General features: G+C 72.2%; 2 protein-coding genes across 9 annotated transcripts in view; one reads left to right on the top strand and one right to left on the bottom strand.

Moving 5' to 3' along the window:
• The window catches only part of BAIAP2 (BAR/IMD domain containing adaptor protein 2), a 66,350-nt gene extending 60,209 nt beyond the window's left edge, over positions 1-6,141 (top strand). For 2 of the 7 annotated variants that reach the window (XM_070060182.1, XM_070060179.1), the window contains exons 14-15: positions 1,982-2,023; positions 4,725-6,141. In XM_070060182.1, coding sequence (XP_069916283.1) covers positions 1,982-2,009 — 28 coding nt within the window. In that variant the 3' untranslated portion in view covers positions 2,010-2,023; positions 4,725-6,141. Of the gene's footprint in view, positions 1-319; positions 1,762-1,981; positions 4,125-4,724 lie in introns of those variants that run through there. The other 5 variants (XM_070060180.1, XM_070060177.1, XM_070060181.1 and 2 more) reach the window with 3 other exon arrangements.
• AATK (apoptosis associated tyrosine kinase) overlaps positions 5,990-21,099 on the bottom strand; it is a 28,815-nt gene continuing 13,705 nt past the window's right edge. Inside the window, exons 2-14 of one of the 2 annotated variants that reach the window (XM_070060175.1) lie at positions 18,735-18,868; positions 17,325-17,472; positions 15,745-15,824; positions 14,955-15,073; positions 14,568-14,655; positions 14,024-14,157; positions 12,842-12,926; positions 12,102-12,223; positions 10,928-11,077; positions 8,226-10,614; positions 7,992-8,130; positions 7,649-7,849; positions 5,990-6,896 (exon numbers count right to left, since the gene is read on the bottom strand). In XM_070060175.1, coding sequence (XP_069916276.1) covers positions 6,856-6,896; positions 7,649-7,849; positions 7,992-8,130; positions 8,226-10,614; positions 10,928-11,077; positions 12,102-12,223; positions 12,842-12,926; positions 14,024-14,157; positions 14,568-14,655; positions 14,955-15,073; positions 15,745-15,824; positions 17,325-17,472; positions 18,735-18,868 — 3,830 coding nt within the window. In that variant the 3' untranslated portion in view covers positions 5,990-6,855. Of the gene's footprint in view, positions 6,897-7,648; positions 7,850-7,991; positions 8,131-8,225; positions 10,615-10,927; positions 11,078-12,101; positions 12,224-12,841; positions 12,927-14,023; positions 14,158-14,567; positions 14,656-14,954; positions 15,074-15,744; positions 15,825-17,324; positions 17,473-17,856; positions 18,117-18,734; positions 18,869-21,099 lie in introns of those variants that run through there. The other variant, XM_070060176.1, reaches the window with a different exon arrangement.

Raw genomic sequence — 21,099 nt, 5'->3', positions numbered from 1 at the left:
CTGCTCTCCACTGGGGGCCAGGGCGTGGCTGCGGGGGGCGTGCGTGGGCCATGGCTGTGGTGGCTAAGTGGGGAGGGCAGGGCCGGGGGCATGCGTGGACCGTGGCTGCGGTGGCCCAGTGGGAAGGGCAGGGCCGTGGCTGTGGCGGCCCAGTGGGGAGGGCGGGGCCGTGGCTGCGGTGGCCCAGTGGGGAGGGCGGGGCCTTGGCTGCGGCGGCCCAGTGGGGAGGGCGGGGCCGTGGCTGTGGCGGCCCAGTGGGGAGGGCAGGCCGGGGCGGGGCCGGGTGCGGCTGGGCAGCCGTCCTGTGCTTTGTTCGCAGCGGCAGTGGCACGCTGGTGTCCACGGTGTGAGGAGGCGGCCGGCGGGCAGCTGCTGCTCCGAAGGCCGTCCGCCCTCCCGGTCTCCGTCCGGCTCCCTCCTCCGCTCTCGTTGGTTTGTTCTTGGGGTGTCTCCCGCTCCCCCGCTCCCGCCTTTGGTCGTGACCCCAGACTGATCCCCCAGGGTCCATGGTGCTGCCCCCTGCACCCCGAGCAGACCGCCGGGCGGGAGCGCTGCCCTGAGCGCCCCCTCCTGAGGCTCGCCCCAGCCGGGCCTGGAGTTTGAAGAAAAAAAACTCAAAAAAGACAAAAAAAGAAACAAAAAAAAACAAAAACAAAAAAAGAACAGGAAAAAGGATTTTTTCCTGGAAAACAAAAACCGCCCTGCATGGCCCGGTGTGCGTGCTGCTAGCTGCTTCTGACACCCCGCACCGCGGGCGCCGGGGCCTCCCAGGGACGCCGCTCCGGTGAGGGAGGGCTGTGGCCTGGCTAGGGCGCCGTCGGGGCGCCGGGCGCGGGGGCCAGGCAGGGCCCACGCCGACCCCACGCTCCGGAGCCAGTTCTTGGCCCGGCCTGCCTGGTGGGGGCGGGGGAGCTGCGGCCCCTGCCGCAGTCGCTCCTATATGCTCTCGGCTTCTCGTGTGTCTCGGACTCAGTGGCTGCTGGCGTGATCTCGTCCCACCCTGCGTGGGGCGCCCCGGGGGCGTGGCCTGGCCCTGTCTCCCCTGGGCACCCGGGGGCGTGGCCTGGCCCTGTCTCCCCTGGGCACCCGGGGGCGTGGCCTGGCCCTGTCTCCCCTGGGCACCCGGGGGCGTGGCCTAGCCCTGTTCTTTGTGGGCACTCTGGGGGCGTGGCCTGGCCCTGTCTCCCGTGGGCGCCCCGGGGGCGTGGCCTGGCCCTGTCTCCCGTGGGCGCCCCGGGGGCGTGGCCTGGCCCTGTCTCCCGTGGGCGCCCGGGGGCGTGGCCTAGCCCTGTTCTTTGTGGGCACTCTGAGGGCGTGGCCTGGCCCTGTCTCCCGTGGGCGCCCGGGGGCGTGGCCTAGCCCTGTTCTTTGTGGGCGCCCCGGGGGCGTGGCCTAGCCCTGTTTGTGGGCACTCTGAGGGCGTGGCCTGGCCCTGTCTCTCGCGGGCACCCCGGGGGTGTGGCCTAGCCCTGTCTCCCGTGGGCGCCCCGGGGGCATGGCCTAGCCCTGTTTGTTGGCACTCTGAGGGCGTGGCCTGGCCCTGTCGCTCGTGGGCACCTGGGGGCGTGGCCTGGCCCTGCCCCGGGGAAGCGCTGGGTCTGCGCCGTGCGTCCCGCGTGCGCGGTGTGGACGCTGGCCTTGGACAGAGCTTGTGTGAAGATGTGAAGTGCTGAGGTTATTTTTCGCCTTCCTTTTTTTTTCTAATCTGAATTGTGCCCTGTGCTGCGGTCAATGGTTTGAATAAAAGTTTTATTTATTGCATCCAGTCGGGTCTGGAGCCTCCTTCCGTGGGTCCGGCGGGCGTGGAGCCCCTGGGGCGTTTGCTGGAGTCCCTTAGGGGGCCTGGCAGTGTGAGGGCCATGGCTGTCACTGCTGGCTCCAGCGTCTCCCTCCTCCCTCCAGGCGGCCCCGCAGGCGCCCAGGGCGGAGCCGGCCTTGCTCGCCCGTCCTCCCCCAGCAGAACCCCTGTGTTTCCTTGCAGCGCCGAGGAGGAGGTGGCCAGGTTCTGAGCTCCTGCCCAGAGGTAGGAAGTGGCTCCTCCCCACGTGCGGCAGCTCTGGATGGACCCCTGGCCTGGGCCCCGGGGGCAGGTGCGGGCCGACTCCTTGGCTGGGGCCAGGGGTCTGCCGAGCCCGCAGAGCTCTGGGCGCTGGGCCTTGCTCCCTGGGGGCCGCCGTGGGCTCGTGGGTCCTCTTCCTTCCATCTGGACGTGTGGGTCTGGCTCTGTCTCCTCCTCACCGCTGGGTGTGGTGCTGGGCTGGCTGCCGTCTTCCCCCGTGGGCTGCTTCTGCCATGGTGTGGGGTGGCCCTGGAGCTGGGTGTCTCCCACCTGACCCTGCAGCGCCTGGCTTGTGAGGGGTGGGGCTGGGCCAGCACTGGCCGGGCCAGGTTCCAAAGGCAGCCCAGGCCCAGGCAAACGTCGTGCAGGGAACCGGTGGGTACGCAGGCCCGCCCTGCCACCGACCCTGGAGCAGGCGCCGCGCCGCCTCACCTGGGCGCCCTCGCCGGCCTCCGCTTCATCCATCCTGGGGACTTGGTCCCAGGCTCGCCCACTTTTTTAAAAAAATTTTAATAGATTATTTGAAGGGTGGAGTTACGGGTGGCAGGGGGAAGAGGTCTTCCATCCGCTGGTTCACTCCCCAGTTGGCCACAATGGCCAGGGCTGTGCTGATCCGAAGCCAGGAGCCAGGAGCTTCCTCCTGGTCTCCCAAGTGGGTGCGGGGCCCAAGGACTTGGACCATCTCCTACTGCTTTCCCAGGCCACAGCAGAGAGCTGGATCGGAATTGGAGCAGCCGGGACTCAAATCGGTGCCCATACAGGATACTGGCACTGCGGACGGCGGCTTCACCGTCTGTGCCGTGGCACCAGCCCTGCTCTCCCACTTCTGTGGGGAGCTGCAGCCCGGCTTCTAGAAAATTCGATAGGAGAGGGTGGTCCTGGGACTTGGGGCAGGATGGAACCGGGTGCCGGGCGCGCCGTCTCCCTCGTGTCGTGCTGGGGGCTCGGGATGCGCGTGGACAGGTGTTGCCGGGCGCCGTGCAGGCCCCCGTCAGGCCCGGCCCACCCTTGGCTGCGTTCCGGAAGGACCCGCGCTAAAGACACGGGGAGACGCCCCCGCTGGAGGGCGGCAGCAGATTCTGGAAAATTCTGTGGTCCAGGAGCCGGACTCACAGTAGTTCCTGTCCCTCTCGCTCAGCCTGGGAATGGGACGCGTGTGTGCGCGCTGTGGGCACCCCGCATCACCTCGGCCTGTCCAGGACACGGACGGACGCGGCTCGAGGGGTCCGTGGCGCCTGTGGGTTTCGTGACCTGGAACCCAGGCTGCAGGGCAGACTTGGTGCTGGGTGGGTGACACCCCAGACTGCTCGCAGCCCAGGGAGAGGCTCCGTGGCAGCCGCTGCCGCCAGCCCTCCAAGTGGGGGGGTCACTGCCCAGGCAGGGCGACCAGGGTGCCCAGCCTCCCGGCTCCTGCCCTGCGCCCGGCTTGTGTCTCTGGACACTGTGTGTGCTGTGCAGGGGGGCGGCTGAGTCCTGTGCGGCCCTCGCCGCCCCCCTCCCCGGGGCACGCCCTGGACTGGTGGTGTCACCTGCGGGGCCTCTGGCTGTGTCTGTCCTGGGCCAGTGTGGATCCCTGCTCACCTCCTGCCCAGGTTCCCCACCTGGGAGCCCGGACAGTGCTCCGGCCCCAGCCGTGTCCTGGGAACGCCGCCCCCCACAACCTAGACGGCTCCGTGGGCTCCAGATGGTCCCACTGCTTGGCGGGGGAGGGGCCCTCAGAGGGGAGACCCTTCCACAGCCCCTGGGCGGCCCCGGCTGAGACGCTCTCCCATGAGGGCTCAGGTGGGAGTGGGACCCCCGGAGCCCACCTGGTCAGGCCCCCGCCTCCCTCGTCCGGCCCCAGGCGGGGCTGCAGTGGCTCCCCTGCCGGCTGACGGCACACCGAGGCTCCCTAGTCCTGGCCGTGATGCCGGGACCAGAGGTCTCCCTCGGCACGGAAAAGCCCGGCCTGGCCTGCAGGCCTCGCGTGTGTCATCCTGACAGCCGTCCGGAGAGTTCTCAGGACGCGGGGAGGCACCGTGTGCGTCTGCCCCAGGCCCGCCGCGCCCACAGCCGCCTGCGCCAGGTAACGGCTTCGCCCGCGTGTCTGCGTTGCACCCGCCGTCCGTGCTGTCGCCCTCGGAGCTGTCGTGCCCTGCCTGCTGCCTGCACTGTGCCCGCGGGGCGGGGCTCCTGCGCGGGGCGGGGCTCCGAGGAGAGGAAGCCCCCGCCCCTGTGCTCACCACGCTCCATGTCAACTTCTTGTCTCTCCAGTCCTTTGTGCGTAAGCTGTGGCCCCCGAGATCGGGGGGCCAGTGGTCAGCCCCTCTGCAGGGGCCAAGGCGCCCCGGGCCCTGTGTGTGCCGGTGTGTGTGCTGTGGCATCACCGAGTGGAACCAGGAGGCTGTGTGTGGGCCCTGCATGCCTGGGCCCCCAGCTTGTGTCTACTGAGCCGGGCCGTGTCCACATGTCCCCCCGCATGGCCTGGTGGGGCTGACCACACGGACACAGGACCGTCCCTGTCCCCAGGTGGCAGGGGCGTGGCTGCACCTGTGCGCAGGCAGGGCTGCCGGCTTGAGCTGGGGGCACCTGCCCTCCCGGAGCACGTGGGGCTGGGTGAGGCCGCAGCGGGGGCAGCGCCTGCCCCGGCCCCTCCCGGGACTGAAACCGCGCTCTTCTTTCTCAGGAACCCCTTCGCCAGTGTCCAGCTGAAGCCCACCGTGACCGACGACAGGTCCGCCCCGGTCCTCAGCTGACGGCTGCGTCAGCATCAGCGCGGCCGCTCCCACCGCAGCCTCCAAGCCCCGCCCCCAGGCCCCGCCCCCGCGTGAAGGCTGACCTGGGGCGGCCTGCGGTGGATGGCACTGGGGGGTGATGGGAGAATAAACAGGGCCCACCTGTGCACAGGTGCGAGCCGTCTGCCTGGGCCACGGGCCTGCCCCTGCTGGAGGAGTTCACCCCGCCTGCTGTGTCCTGGGGGCCTGGCCGCAGCCCCTCCTGCCTTCGTGTGCGACACCCCCCGTCCCCTCTGGCCCCTGTCCCCGTCTCTGGGATGGCCACGGTCACTCGCTGATACAGGGCCTTCTGCTGTCAGGCAGCACCCCAGGGCCCTCGACGGGAACCAGGAGCTGGGCGTGGCTCCAGGGCCCCCACGCAGGGGGCGGGGCTCAACTTCCTGCGCTGTGACCACGGCCTCCCAGGGTGCATTAGCAGGAAGCTGGAACTGGAGCCGAGCTGGGGGCCGAGCCCAGGGACACGGGTGTCCCCAGTATGTCTGACCACTAGGCCAAATGCCCACCTGTAAATACGGAACACAGCGGAGGGGGCTGCAGGGAGAGAGAGCTGTCCACTTGGTTTCCTCCCCAGATGACCACCACAGCTGGACTGGTCCAGGCCGAAGCCAGGAGCCTGGAGCTCCATCCGGGTCTCCCATGTGGGTGGCAGGGGCGCAAGTCCTTGGGCCTTGGCTGCTGCCTCCCAGCTGGACTCGAACCCGCGCTCCGACACGGGGTGCTGGTGTCGCGGGCGGCAGCATAGCACACTGCACCACTGCACGGGCCCCGCGGCCCCGGATTCGGTCACGAGACACACAGTGGCCTTTGTTGACGCGGGGTCTGCACCTGCCCGGGGGGCTCTGGGGCATCCGGGAGCCGGGGGTCAGGTGGGCACAGAATGCGAGCTGGGCGCTGGCCTCGGCCGTGGTGGGGTGCACAGGACCCCGAGAGGGACAGGAGCGGCCCCTGGAAGGCAAGGGAGGGGCTGGCGGGAGTGGGGCCACCCTCTTGGCTCCTCCAGGCAGGGCCGGCTCTGAATGAGGGCTGCTGGGCACAGGGCCCCAGGCACCGCCTTGCTCCGCAGGGCACTGGGGACAGTGAAGACGGGTTACTGCCCCCAGCTCCCCACCCACCTTCATCTGAAGACCCCAAAGGAAACCACATTGAGCACGAGGGCTTTCTTAGCTCGACTTCTCTTTAAAAAAAAAAAAAAAATGGAGCAAGAGAACCAATGCATCGGCATCCTAAACCTCAAACCAATAAAAAAAAATGAACCAAAACGAGTCCCGCCCAAAGCAACAATAAAGGACGTTTCTTTGGCAACAGTAACTTAAACGCCTCCACTTCATTCGCTCCAGCAACCGCCTTACAAACGATTCCCCAGGCTGCCCAGGGCTCCCCCCTCACGGTCCACCCTGCAGCCGGAGCCCTGGTCCTGCCAGCTGGGGCACGGCCCCCACCTCCTTGGCAGCTGGCACACTGCTGGGGGCGCCCCTGGGGGTGCTGCCTGGGCGGCTCTGCGACAGAGCTGTGGCCGCAGGGCCATGGCCCGGCCCCCACCCGGGTCCTGGCCGCCCCCAGGCTCCCACAGGTGGCCCTGGTGGGAGGGGCCCCACTCAGCCCTCGAAGGGGAGGCAGCCCAGTAGCTTGGCTGCGCTGGGCACATCCAGAAGCAGGTGGGAGGGGCGGGCCTCTCCCCACCCCTCCCAACCACCCTTGGCGCCTGGGAACATACCAGGGAGCCGGCTCATGGCCAGGAGCGGCCCCGCTGGCCACGGCCATGAAGTCCGGCAGCAGCCCGAGGGCGAGGGCTCCCATAAGCACGGTGTGCAGACACCGACCCGCACTCGGCCTCCCAGGGCACAGGCGTCCCCAGGGGCTGGCGGCAATCAGGGGCGTCTGGGGGTGGCTTGGCGGCCAGGCAGCAGCCTGGCGTCCCCCTCGCTGACTCCACGCAGCACCGAGGAGCTGGGCTCGGGGGCCCACTCTGTCCTGGTGCCCATCCGTGCGGGGCTCCAGTAGTGTCCACGGCCAGCTGTGGGCTCAAGCATCCGCTCGCTGGTCTCCGGAGCTCATGGCAGGGCCTGGCCGGGAAGAGCCCTTGAGCGGCGGGGAGAGCCCAGAGGCCGGCCCTACAGCTCCGCCAGCCGGCCTCCCTGCCCCAGCTACCAGCAGGCACCCAGCCAGCCAGGCTGCGCGCTCAGGCCCCCGCCAGGCAGGAGACCGAGCACTTCTCTTCCTGCCCAGGCCCCACAGTGCTCAGCAGATGTCCCCAAGACCCTCCACAGATGGGAAACAGGCCAGCACAGGGGGGCGGGCAGGCAGGGGCTGGGCCGGGCAGGGGCTCCCTGGTCACCTGTCAGCGAGATGAGGCTGACAGGGCCAGCATCAGGGGCAGCTGGGGAAGTGGCTGGGCCTCAGGGAACCCCCGCTGAAAGGGAGGAGCCACCTGGGAGAGGGGAGCCCGTGGGCGTGGCCAGGAGGGAGGGGCTACGGCCCCCTTTGGGCCCCTGCCTAGCAACCAAGGGCCTAAGCCTCTGGCGCCCCCTGGTGGTGCCCCCTGGTAGCGCCCGGGCTGTGGCGAGAGCCTGGGGTCTGGGGGACAGGTGTCAACAGGCGGGGGCGGGGTGAGAGAGGAGAGGCTGCTCAGGCTTTGGGGGTCGGGTGTCCAGCAGGTGTGGAGGGAGGGAGCAGACACCTGAGGGCCCCAGCGCCCAGGCCAGCGTCTGGAGCCCAGCGGGGCTCGGACCCAGGTCAGCCCAGGAAGGCAGGGGAGGCCAGGTCAGGTGACAAGGGCAGGGCTAGGCACCACCCGCCCTCACGTCCCCTGCCTCACCTCCCGCAGGCTGGGCGTCCGCGTCGGACACGTGCGTGATGGAGAAGCGGGACGCGGGCGCGGGCGACACAGTGAAGCGCGAGAGCGGCGCGGGCGGCTTGGGGGGCGTGGCCGGGGCGGGCGCAGCAGGGTCCAGGGCTGCGGCCAGGGCCGCCTTGGCCGGCGTCAGCGGGAAGTCCTCGTCCCATTCGAACCCAACGCCTGCAACCCACGCGAGTCGAGGGAGGCCGCCCGTTCCCGTGACGCCACAGCCCCGCCCGCGCCGCCGTGACGTCACAGCCCCGCCCTGCCGCCCCCGCCCGTTCCCGTGACGCCACAGCCCGCCCGCGCCGCTCCGGCTCACCCTCGGCCGGGACGGAGGCTTCCGGGGAGCGCTCGGCACGCCGCGGCCGGCCGGGGGCGCTGGGGCTGCCCGCCAGGAACGTGGGGCGCGGCTCCGCGGCGGTGGGGAGGGGCTCTCCCGTCTCCAGGGCGGGGCTCTCCTGGAGGGGTCGGAGCACAAGTGGCTCGCGCGCCCGCGGCCACCCCCGCGCCCCGCCCGCGCGCCTGCGGCCGCGCAGCCCCGAGGCTGGCCCACCTGGTCGAAGAGGTAGACGGTGACGTCGTCGAAGAAGGACACGGCCTTCTTCTTGCGCTCGAGGGCCAGCAGGCTGGGCGCCTTGAGCAGGCCGCGCAGGCTGCGCGCGCTCTGGCTCTCGGCCACCACCACGGGCACGGGCGCCTCCTCCTCGCTGTCCTCCGCCGGCTCCCGCACGCTGTAGCAGCGCAGCTCCTCGTCCGACTCGCTGTCCTCGCTGTCCTCGTCCTCCTCCTCCGGCCGGCCGGGCAGGGCCAGGCAGAGGGGGCTCCCTGTCCGCTCCCGAGGAGCCCCCTGGGGCCCGGGGCCACCGCCTTCCGCCTCGGGCGGGACCGGGGTGAGCAGGAAGAGCCTGGAGCTGGCTGCAGGTGGTGTCTGGACCGGGCACTCCGGCCTGGGGCCCGCGGGGCAGGCACCGGGCTCTGAGGAAGACCCCTCCAGGGGCAGCAGGGGTGGCCACCGCTCCCCAGAGCCAGGGCCCTGTGCCTCCTCCGGCCCCCGGGGCCCAGGAGCACCCTGCCCGGCGTGCTGCCCGGGGCCCTGCAGGCCCCCCAGGCCCGGCTCTGGCCCAGGCCGCTGGTCCCAGCCCTTCTCAGGGGCCGCGGGGGGATCGGACTCAGCGTCCAGGTCGGAGAAGTAGGCGGAGTCTCGGTAGGGGTTCTTCTGGCTGAGGCCACCCCGGGCGGCGGCCGGCTGCGTCTCGGGCCCCGGGCTCTCGCCCTCCGAGGCCAGCTCGTCGAGGGCCTCGGGCTGGCCCAGCGCCCGCGCCTCCCTGAGCATGAATTCGGGACACTCGTGGCTCTCTGTGTCACAGCCGCTGTCCAGCGCATGCGGCTGCCCCCCGGGGGTGCCGGCCGCACAGCCGCCAGCCTTGGCTGAGGACAGGACATCCAGCAAGTCCAGGGACTCGGGCGTCCACACCCCCCGGCCGGCGCTCGACAGGCGGGTGAAGATCCCGGCCGTGGCCGCGATGGGGTCCTCACCCTCACCGCCGGGCACCTCCAGAGCCGGGGAGCTGCTGCCGCTGCCCCGGGTCCCGGCCAGCTCAGAGGCAGCTGCGCGGCTGCGGGCAGCAGGCGTGGGGGAGGCTGGAAGGGTGTCAGGGGCACTGGCCTCCTCTGAGGGGAGTGGCGCCCCCTCCTGGGAAGGGGAGGGGACAGAGGGCACGGGCAATTGGGGTCCAGCAGAGCCCTCAGCGTCCTCAGCCAGCTGGGGCTCCACCCGGTGGTGGTCAGCCCCAGCCCCCGCGGCCTCGGTCCAAGTGGGCGTGGCCAAGCAGGCGGCAGGTGTCACGCCCTGGGGAGAGCAGGGCTGGGGGAGACCGAGGCAGCGACCTGGCTCCTGGCTAGGGGGGACCGGCTGCGGTCTGAGCAGGGGCTCTCCGGGGTCCCCCTGGGCCGGGAGGCGGTCTGGCTCAGGGGAGGCCCCGGGGGCCGGCTTCGGACTGGGGCAGTCATCCACGCAGCCGCCCGCGCGGCCGGGGTCCCAGGCATCTGGGTCGCGGCTGCCACTGTTGTTGTTGGCAGACACGTTGGAGCGCCAGTGTCTGTGCTGCGCCGCCCTCCGCGCCTCCGCCTCCCCGAGCTGCTCCTCGCCCGGGGACAGCGGGGGCCCAGAGCCCCCCGAGGGGGCTGCTCCGAGCGGATCCGTGAGGAAGCGGGGGCAGAAGGCGCCCACGGCCCGCTCCGCATCCTCCGCGGGCGAGGGCGAGGGCGAGCGCGGGCGGCACGGCGCGTCCCGGCTGCGGCTCCCGCATGCGGAGCGGTCGCGGCAGCCCCAGGAGCCGACGGCGGGCGGCGCGGGGCCCAGCAGCGGCTCGGCGGCCAGCGAGGCGTCAGCGCTGCCCTCCGAGTCCGAGCCCTGGTCGGCGGCGCGCGGGCCGGGCGCGCAGCCGGCGCAGTCGGGGTCGTGGCCGGCGGCGGGCTCGGCCTCCTCCAGGCGGATGAAGTAGTCGCTGCCCAGCGAGGGGCTGTGCGCGCTGAGCACCGGCACCACGCCCGGCGCGCCGTCGGGGGCGCACAGCGGCTGCGAGAAGGCGTCGGCGCCGCGGCCGGCCTCCCACTTGTACTCGAAGTTGAGGCCGCGGCTCGTCTCCGTCACGGTCAGCACGTCGTCGCCGTCCGCGTGGAAGCCGTCGCCCGCGAACTGCTCCAGCAGTGGGAAGGAGGAGGCGGAGGCCGCGGCCAGCTCGGCGGCGCCGCCCAGCGCCGGGCCCGCTGCCCCCAGCCCCGCACCGCCCCCGCACGGCCGCAGGGAGCGCCAGCGCCGTTCGAACTCCTCCTCCGCCTCGGTGGCGCCCTTGGCGCACAGGTAGGACAGCAGCAGGTGCACCTCCTCGGCCGTGGGCCGCTGCTCCGGCTGCAGCCAGCAGAACTGCATCACCTCGTACCTGCGAGGAGGCCTCGTGGGCGCGGGCCGCGTGCACCGGCGCCCCCCGCCCCCGCCCCCCTCGGGAGCCCCCGCTGCAGCCACCTGGGAGCAGGCGGGTGCTTCTGCTCTCCCCGCATCACCCCCACCCTTCCCTGCTACAGGGCCTGTGCGGGAGGCAGCCAGGGGTGGGCTCAGGCTGCAGTGCAGGGGGCAGGCGCAGCTAGAGCCCCAGGCGGTGGCGTGGAGCTGCTACTGCCCTGGCGACCGAGCCCCCACCCCACCCCGCCCCGCCGCAGCTGCCCGCCCAGGGCAGGGCAGGGCAGCGGTCCTACCAGCGGTCGGCCAGCGTCAGCTGCAGCTGCGGCTTGGGCAGCTTGAGCTGCTGCTCCCTCACGGCGTAGGCCAGCACCTGCCGGTCCGAGTGGTGGGGGTAGGGCTGCGCGCCCAGCTCAAACAGCTCCCAGATGGTCACCCCCAGGGACCTGCGGGACAGCAGCCGTGAGACAGGGCTGGGCGTGGGTCACGACCCGCACCTCCTGGACCACGGCTCAGTCCTACACCGGCTGGCCCTGTGCAAGGACAGCTGTCCCTTCCATAAACGGTCAGCACGTGCCGCCAGCCAGACCCGAGGCCAGGGCCCAGGCTCGCCTTGCACGAAGTCAGGCCACTTGTGTGTCCACTAACGTCCACACTGCACGTACCTGGGAACCATCCTCCCCAGCCAAGCTCAGGCCCCCGAGGACCTAATGCTGTGGGGGTGGGGACGTGGGCCACAGGGCCAGGTGGCAGCTGTAGGTCTCTCCTGGGGGAGCGGCTTCCCCCCGCTCCTGCACCCCAGGCTGTCTCGGGAGGCTGGAGGGGGCATGACCTGACACTGGGGCTCCCAGCCTGGTGCACGCGGGGGTTGGGGGGGACAGGCACAGACAGGCACCGAGTGTCCGTGACGGGGCGTGGACAAAGGGCCTGGGGAGAAGCCTGGCCACGGCATAGCCTGCGCTCACAGGCGCAGAGCAGCCCAGACACAGGCCCGGGACCGTCAGGGTCAGCAATGAGACCCCCACCCTGGCCTGCAGAAGCTAGCAGGGCAGCTGGGCCCCGCCCTCCTGGAGCACACACAGGAACGAATGAATGACGCCGCTTGCGCAAGAACGAATGAATGACGCCGCTCGGGGCCCAGCTGAGTGCTCAGGGCTCAGGCTGCGGTGCTGGGACTCCCCTGGGCCCCTGGTGCCCACAGCACTGACCAGGCCCATGGCCCGCGAGGACGGGGACGGGTCCTCGCCCCGACTGCGCACCAGAGGCTCTGAGCCCACGCATTTGGTGGGCAGGGGCCCCCGGTCCACCTTGCTGCCCGGGCCCTGGGCACCCCCATGACCACGTGACCAGCACAGCCTCATCTCGCCCGTGGCCTTACTGCAAGGCGCGTGCTGTGTCCCAGCCACCCCAGCTTCAGGAGGGGGGCGGGGCCGGAGCCTGGGGCCTCCTTCCGCCCAGCTGCACGCTCACCACACGTTGCTGGCCTTGGTCTGGTCCACCACGAGCAGGTTGCTGTGCACCTCGTCCACCAGCTCGGGCGCGATCCAGCGCAGTGGCACCCACAGCTGGTCCGCGGTCACGAAGTAGTCCTCCTGTGGGCACATGGGGCGGAGCCGGGGCGGGGTCAGCCGGGGCGGGGTCAGCCGGGGCGGGGCCAGGCGGAGGCGGGGCCAGGTCAGGGTGTGGTCAGACAAGGGGCGGGCCAGGCTGGGGCGTGGCCAGGTCAGGGTGTGGTCAGGCTGGGTGGGGCCAGGTCAGGGTGTGGTCAGGCTGGGTGGGGCCAGGTCAGGGTGTGGTCAGGCTGGGGTGGGGCCAGGTCAGGGTGTGGTCAGGATGGAGGCAGGGCCAGGTCAGGGTGTGGTCAGGCTGGGTGGGGCCAGGTCAGGGGTGTGGTCAGGCTGGGGCGGGGTCAGGTCAGGGTGTGGTCAGGCTGGGTGGGGCCAGGTCAGGGGTGTGGTCAGGCTGGGGCGGGGTCAGGTCAGGGTGTGGTCAGGCTGGGTGGGGCCAGGTCAGGGGTGTGGTCAGACAATGGGCGGGTCAGGCTGGGTGGGGCCAGGTCAGGGTGTGGTCAGGCTGGGTGGGGCCAGGTCAGGGTGTGGTCAGGATAGAGGCAGGGCCAGGTCAGGGTGTGGTCAGGCTGGGGCGGGGTCAGGCTGGGGTGGGGCCAGGTCAGGGTGTGGTCAGGCTGGGGCGGGTCAGGCCGGACTCACCCTGTACTTGCAGTGAGAGAGGCCATAGTCCCCGATCTTCACTGTCAGGTCGCCCGTCAGCAGGCAGTTGCGCAGGGCCAGGTCGCTGTGGGGCAGTGGGCAGGGTCAGGGGGTTCCCTGCCCACCTCCAGCTCGCTGCCCGTGATGGCAGGGTGGGCAGGCGGGAAGGGGCGGGCGTCTGAGGGGCTTGCCCACCTCGCGCCCCTGCTAAGCACTGGGCATCGTGTGGGTCGCAGTGGACAGGGCTCCAACAGGACAGTTGGGTCCAGAGACCGGTGCCCAGCCCCCACCCTCTGCCCTGCTCACGGCCGCCTCCTACCGACCGTGCCCCAGGGGCCCGGGCCACACAGCCCTGGACCTGCGAGGCCCGGCTGTTCCTGGCCGTGGCTGCCCTCCCCAGCTCCCTGGGAGGTGAGTGACAGGGACCGAGACCAGCCAGGGACCGCGTGGCCCCGCCCCACAGGGCTGGAGGTGAGGCCGGCCCTGGAGCAGCTTCCCGGCAGGCGGGGAGGGGCGTGGGGTCCACCTGCAGAGCGCGTGGCCGCCGGGCGGGGGAGGGGCGTGGGGTCCACCTGCAGAGCGCGTGGCCGCCGGGCGGGCGGGGATCAGGAGGCTGGCGGCTGCCCTCGCCAACAAAATCGCTGATGCTGGAGTCGTTCAGCCATCACTCAGCACCAGGATGCTGCTGGGGCGGGCGGCCCTCACGCGTCGGGGCTGCGGCCACTTCGCCGGGGCGGGCTCCGCCGCCGAGCCCACCCCTCCTGGGGCGGTGGGCGGCCACTTCACCGGGGCGGGCTCCGCCGCCGAGCCCACCTCTCCTGGGGCCGTGGGCGGCCACTTCACCGGGGCGAGCTCCGCCGCCGAGCCCACCCCTCCTGGGGCGGTGGGCGGCCACTTCACCGGGGCGGGCTCCGCCGCCGAGCCCACCCCTCCTGGGGCGGTGGGCGGCCACTTCACCGGGGCGGGCTCCGCCGCCGAGCCCACCCCTCCTGGGGCCGTGGGCGGGGCTCCCGCTTCGGTCCTGGGGGCGGTGCCGCCCCTCCCTCCCCAGGCATCAGGAACTCACTGGACCCAGCGCTGCCCAGGGATCCCCCCGGGGGCTCCGCACGCACCCCCGGGGCAGGAATCCCCCAGCCCCGGGCAGCCTGTCCGAGGGCCGCGGAGGGCGGGGCCACGCCCCACCTGTGCACATAGTTGTTCCGGTGAAGATGCACCAGCCCGCAGGCCACCTCGCACGCCATGCGCTGCAGCGTCAGGGGGTCGGGCGCCATGGACTCGCTCACCCGGCAGCTCCGCAGGTAGCCCTTGAGGTCGCCCTGCCGACAGGGAGCGACGCTGGGGGACGCTGCTGCCCGCGCCCCTCCCCTTGGCCCCCCACGTGGTGCCCACAGCGCTGCCCCGACCTGCGGAGGGAACCGGGGCCCGCGGAGAACGCAGCTCCAGGCGGCCCCACCCGGCGACCTGGGCTGGGCCCCAGGGGCCGCAGCCCGCAGGAAGCCGGAGAGGATCCAGCCCCGCCAAGCGGCTCAAAGCCACGCCCCTCTGCAAGCCGCCGGCTCCCAGTCCCACGGTCGGAACTGCAGCCCGCGCAAGGCGTGGAACCAGCAGGCCTCCTCGGTCCCCAGTGGACCCGCCACAGCCGCCTGCCCTGTGGCGCAGAGCGGGCAGGTGGGGCCCTAGGGGGAGGCCGCGGGGCGGGGCGGGGCGGGGCGGGGCGGCCACTCACCAGCGGGCAGAACTCCATCACCAGCAGGTATGGCGTCACCTCCGCGCACTGCGCCAGGCACTGGAGCAGGTTGCTGTGCTGCAGGGTCCTGCGAGAGCCACAGGCTGCCCCGCCGCTCCCCGGGCCCCGCCCCCACCTCCCGCGGCCCCGCCCCGGGCCCCGCCCCCACCTCCCCGGGGCTCCGCCCACCCACCGCTCTCTCCGCGGCCCCGCCCACCCACCTCCGCGGCCCCGCCCCCGGGCCCCACCCACCCACCTCCCCTGAGGCCCCGCCCACCCACCTCTCTCAGCGGCCCCGCCCTGGATCCCACCACCTCCCCACGGCCCCGCCCCCGCGTCCCACCCACCCACCTCCCCGCGGCCCCGCCCCGGGCTCCGCCCACCCACCTGTGCGGCTGCGCCTCCTCCAGGAACTGCGCCTGCTCCTGCACGCTGGCGCTCACCTGTAGCTCCTTCACCACCACCTGGGTGCTGCTGGCGCCCGCGTGCACCTCCCCCAGGAACACCTGCGGGGGCGGAGCGTCCTCTGCACCCCTCCCAGCGTCCTGAGCCCTGGGTGCTCCCCTCGGCCCCCAGCGGCCCCCACTGTCTCCCTGGGCGTCAGGAGAGAAGCCGCTTCCAGGACCCACCGGGAGGGCCGCACCCCTGCTCCCCACACCCGCCGGGAGGGCCGCACCCCTGCTCCCCACACCCGCCAGGAGGGGCCGCACCCCTGCTCCCCACACCCGCCGCGAGGGCCGCACCCCTGCTCCCCACACCTGCAGGGAGGGGCCGTACCCCTGCTCCCCACACCCGCCGCGAGGGCTGCACCCCTGCTCCCCACACCCGCCGCGAGGGCCGCACCCCTGCTCCCCACACCCGCCACGAGGGCCGCACCCCTGCTCCCCACACCTGCAGGGAGGGGCCATACCCCTGCTCCCCACACCCGCTGGGAGGGCCGCACCCCTGCTCCCCACACCCGCCGCGAGGGCCGCACCCCTGCTCCCCACACCCACCAGGAGGGGCCATACCCCTGCTCCCCACACCTGCAGGGAGGGGCCGCATCCCTGCTCCCCCACATCGGCCGGGAGGGCCGCACCCCTGCTCCCCACACCCGCTGGGAGGGCCGACCCCTGCTCCCCACACCCGCTGGGAGGGCCGACCCCTGCTCCCCACACCTGCGGGGGGACCCACTCACCTTCCCAAACCAGCCGTGCCCAATCTCCTGCAGGTACAGCAGGCTGTGCCGGCCCAGCTCCGTGGACTTGAGCAGCTGCACTGTAAGCGGGCAGGGCGCTCAGGGACCCGGCTCAGCCGCTCCCACCTCCCCAGCTGCCTCACCTGGCCCCTAGGGAGGCTGCCCCCTAGGGCCAGACCCCAAGGCAGAGGCCACCCCTGGGGGCTGCCATCAGGGGCCAGGGACTCTCAGGAGGAGGGTGGGCCACTGCCCAGGACTGCGGTGGCCGTAGGAGCCACAGCTGGACATCCTTCTAGGCGGGGCTGCCGGAAGCCGCGGGGACAGCCGGCCGGAGACGGCGGGGCCTGGAGCTGGACTGGCTGCACAGGCCACGCGGGCAGGCGGTGTGGCTGGGGCCGGGGCCAAGGCTGGGGAGGGCCATGGCACAGCACGCCCCCCGCCCCCCGCCCCTCGCCCCTCGTCCCACGGCACCAAGGGCCCCTTTGTTGGAGACTGCTTGGCACGGCCCCGCACGGAGCACACTGGGCCCATTCTCCCAAAGGCCAGGCCCAGTGAGGTCAGCGGGCGGGGGGAGGGCCGGGCTGGCTGTACCCCAGGGATTCCCCGAATTCTGCTCCCACGCCAGCTGCCTGAGGACAGCTGGGGCGGGGGGCCGGGACCCCAGGAATGTGGACTTGGTGCCGCCCGGGCCCCCCAGTCTGCCGGGACACCCCTCTGGGGCCCTGGCATCTCCAGACCCTCATTGCCCCCAGAGAAGGCCAGGGGCCTGGTGGTGGGCAGGGGCCTGAGAAGGGTGGGTGGTCCCTGTGGCCTGGGTTCTAATCCATGCCCCAGGCTCACCCCTCTGCCTCCTGCCGCCTGCAGAGTCAGGGCACGGGGGACGGGGATGGGCACAGGCTGGGCCCAGGGTCGCTGGGCAGACCAGTGCCCTGGGGGCTGCCCAGCCCGTGCAGGGGAGTGGGTGACCCACTGGTCACCACGGCCACAGATCCTGGAGGAGCTGGGGTGGCAGTGAGGAAGAGTGGCCCTTAGCTGGACGCGTCCAGGGAGTAAGGACGCGAAGGAGGGACCAGCGGCCCACGCTGCCCAGGGCCGGAGGGGAGGGTCTCGAAGCTCAGGCGTTTATGGGTCACCTCTGGAGCGGGGGCCCCTCGTCTGCACTGGGGGGTGGACACTCCGAGAGGGACCCAGGGCAGGGGCAGCTCCCAGCCCAGGGAAGCCACGGGAGGGGCCTGCCTGCACCTGCTCCCTCCAGGAGGACCCGGCCCCCCGCCCTCCTGCCCACCCCACCCTGGCCTGCGTGAAAGGACAATTCAAGGCCACCCCCAGGGACGCCTCCCCAGTGGGCGGGCCCTGCTGGGGCACAATAGCACCCGTGTCCGGCAGGGCTGGCGCCTGAGGGGGTGGGAATCTGGGGTCAGCACCCTGCTCCCGCACAGCAGCACGTGGGCGGCCAGCTCCGGGCCCAGGGCCCCGCCCGGCCCAGCGGCCACCCTCTGCCCAGCATCTTTGGGCCCGCATGCCCCCAGGAACCACTGCCCCATGTGCCCCCAGCCCCTGCTGCCCCTCCCGGGCCTCACCTGAGCGGCCGGGCTGCTTGGCCATGGGCAGGCAGACCTCGGTGAGTGGCAGGACGTACACGTCGGGCCCGCCCTGCGCGGCCGTGGCCGGGGAGCCCTGTGCCGAGCGCTCGGCCGCGTACTCGTCCCCGTCCACATTCTCCAGCTCCTGGGGCAGGGAGCACGGCCGTGAGCTGGCCCCGGGGACCCCCCCACACCCCGGTCTAGAGCGGGCTCCGGGCGGCCCAGCCCGGCAGAGAGCTGCAGTCACAGCCCCACCCCAGCACCCAGCCAGCCCCTGGGGCCCCGCCCATTGCCGGGGGCACTGAGGGGGGAAGGGGCTGACCCCCCACTTGGGCTGGACTGGGGGGGCGGGAGGCCTGGGGTCTCCCACCAGGGGTCCGAGCGGCAGCGCCCCTCCCCAGGGCCCCTAACTCCCAGCTACTGCCCGGCCCTGCCACGCTCCTGGGCTCTGTGGGGCTCTTGCGGGGAGGGGCCAGGCCCAGGTACCCTCCTCCCCTCTCCAGGGTCGGGCCCTGGCTCCAGCCGTTACCTGACCAAGCAGCCCGGGGCCGGGCCGGGCCGCGCCAGCCCAGCGGGCGACGAGGTAGCAGAGCGTGAGCATGGAGCTGGCCCAGCCCCTCCCGGCTCAGCTCCAGGTGGGGAGCCCACCGCCGGGCAGCCCTCCCGCGGCGCGCCACTGGCGCTAGAATGTTCTGGCACCATGTTCCGGAGGAGGCCAGGAGGGCAGGGGTAGGAGGGGGCTGCGGCAGGCCCTTGAGTAGGGCCTTGTTCTCGTGGGCCCTGGGGAGGGGCTGCTCACACAGTGTCCCCACCCCGGTCCCCGCCCCACCCCCGCCCCATGACCGGGCAGCTCTGGCCTGGCCTCTGTGCACCTGCAGGTCAGGGGGCAGGGGTGGGGCGGGGACGCCGGGGCAGGACCCTGCAGCTGCCAGCCGGACACGCGGCCCCTAGCCCAAGGGACCCTGGGCCCCCCTCGTGGGACCCTGAAGGGCCAGTGAGCCAGCAGAGAGGGGTTGCTGGGGGAGGCAGGGGCCACACTCAAGCGCACCTGCAGGCAGACTGGGGTCGGGTGCTGGTGTGCACGCCCACGGCCCCCAACATCCTGGGGCAGGAGGGGGTGAGTCAGGGAGTGCAGCAGGGTCCCCAGGTAGGGGAGAGGCTCCTCCCCTCCTCCAGCCCTGGGGGGGGGAGGGCCCGTGATGTGCTGACCGCAGGAATGCGGCCTGGGCGGGACCTCTGCCTGGGCTCTTGGTCCTGCTCAGAGCCTCAGCTGGACACGGGGGTGAGGTCAGGCACGGGTTTCCCTTTGCAAATGCACAGGGCACGGAGGCCGCCGTGGGGGACCCAGCGAGCCCCCCAGCACGGCCACGCTGGCTCCCGGGAGCCGGGTGGCGGCCCCAGCCTCACCTTGAAGCCAATGCCGCCCTTCTTACAGCACAGGCAGGCCAGCATGAGGACGACCACGGTGAAGAGCCCCGAGAAAGACACAGCCACCACGGCGAGCGAGGGCGACCAGGAGAGCCCGCCCAGGGCGGCGCCGTCTGCCGGGAGAGGAGGCGTGAGGCAGCCCCCGGCCGCGAGCGCTCGCCCCGGCCACACCCCTGCTCCCAGAGGTGCAGTCAGAGCCCAGCCACCCAGCTCCGGAACGGGGCTCGGGGACGCCTCTCCCGGACTCGGCCGCCTCCGTCCCGGAGCTGGAGGGGGCCGTACTTGACCTCGCGGTGGCCAGCCGAGGGTTGGGCTGGGACACGTCGGGGCCACTCACTCCCGCGTGCAGCGGGCAACAGGGCCCCACCGTGTTGGCTGGCGTCTCCAGGTCGCCCCAGCTGCACCCACCACAAGGCCCCCAGTGCTGGTCCCGGCCCTGGGGTCAGCAGGGAGCCCCTCCTGCAGCATCGGGTGCACACGGGGAAACTGAGGTACCCGGCCAGCAATGCAGGCACCCGCCTCACCCCAGAGCCAGAGTCTCACTCCCCAGCCTGTCCGTCTGTCCTCATCTGGCCTCTGGGCACAGCTCCTGAGAGTGACCCTCAAGACCACCTGCCCCTGCGCCTGCCGGGCAGCAGGGGCCCCCAGACAGGGCCGCCCAGCTTCTGCTAAGGCAAAGAGCTAGTGGAGCACCTGGGCGGGCTCCCTGGAGGCGGCGTCAGTCAGTGACACTCTGGAAAGACGGGGTCAGGCAGGGCCAGGCAGGGAGGGGCAGCCGGCTCAGCCTACATGGAAAGCCCAGTGGAGTCTCCACCCTGAGGCCCTCACCGGGGGCTGCTCAGGTGAGGTTTCTGGGCGGGGTCCCGTGTGCACACGTGTGTGTGTGTACACGCGTGACACCCCCTCGCCACGCTGCTCACCAGCGCAGCACACACAGGTGCTGGGATCGCCCACACACCCCAGGCAGCAGGCCCCTGAGGGCCGTGCTGTTGCCACGGTGACCCGCTGTGCCAGTGCGGGTAACACGCCCCCCATCCGGGCCAGCCCGGGAGTCCAGGGCCTTCCTGCCTGGGCCAGACTGGCTGAGTGGCCCCTGGGCTGGGCCTCTGGGTCCCCAAAGACCGCGGTGGGGGCCCCCCATCCCCCGCCGGGGCTGCTGGGCGGGACCACCCGTGCAGGCCCACGCAGGCTCCCGCTCAGAGGGGGCGGGGACAAGGGGCAGGGGCATCAGCAGTGCTGGGCTCAGGGGCCAGTGGCGGCCTGGCCTGTCACCCCGTGGCCCTGGCTGTGCAGACGCACAAACAGGCCTCCCGGTAGAGCCGCAGAGAGACTGGAACTTCCCAATCCGCAACAAGTGGAGCCCCCACCAGGCCCCCGCCGCAGCCGCCGCCCCAGTGCACGGCGCTGCTGCCTGACCCACGGCTGGGGCACCCATGGCCGACCACAGTCTGACCCCAGGTGCCAGGGCCAGCCGCAGGGCCCAGGGACACCATCGCACCTGCTGTGACAACACAACACACACACATGTGCCTCCCACACCACACACGCGTGGGCACACACCTGCACACACACACGCCCCCCCCCCCCCCCGAGCTACCAGCACCCTACTCTGTAGCTGAGAACACAGGCTCAGGGCAGCCACAGACACAGCCAGAGGGCGGCCCAGCCGGGGCGTCCGGGATCGGGGCCCCCCCGCCGGCTCCTGACCCCAGCTCTGCGCCCGACACCCGAGGGAGGCTCCCAGCACGTGGGGCAGACGTGGGCGGGGCGGCATGCAGAGGGAGGGGTGCGGGAGCCCCCACGGAGCGGGCAGGTCTGTGCGGGTGACCCAGGGACCAGCTGGCCCCTGTGGCGAGGGGCGCCCCACACAGCCGGGGGCGGCCCCCTCAGACCAGACCCCCGAGCCGTGGGAACGGCCCCATCCTCCACAGCTCCATCTCCGCCCTGGGGTGGCTGGGAGTCCTTCCCCTAATGTTCATCTATGTTCAGTCACCCAGAAGGCAGAGAGGTGGAGAGAGATCGTCCCTTCGCTGGCTCACTCCCCAAATACCCACAACAGCCAGGGCTGGGCCAGGCCGAAGTCAGGAGCCCGGAGCCCCACCCAGGTCCCCCAGGTGGGGGGGCAGGGACTGCAGCCCCCACTGCTGCCTCCCAGGGTCTGCACCAGCAGGAAGCTGGGGGCAGGACTCACACCCGGCGCTCTGCTTTGGGACACGGGTGTTAACCACCAGGCCAGAGCGGCCCAGGGCTTCCTGGGTGCCGTCACTGTCACTGTCACCGCGCGGTTTGTCTCGAGTCGCCCCAGCTGCGTCGAGCAGGCAGAGCGCAGGCAGAGCAGCCCCTC

This window comes from Oryctolagus cuniculus, chromosome 17, assembly GCF_964237555.1.
Source record: "Oryctolagus cuniculus chromosome 17, mOryCun1.1, whole genome shotgun sequence".
NCBI lineage: Eukaryota > Metazoa > Chordata > Mammalia > Lagomorpha > Leporidae > Oryctolagus > Oryctolagus cuniculus.
This window is presented reverse-complemented; position numbering and strand designations above follow the sequence as displayed.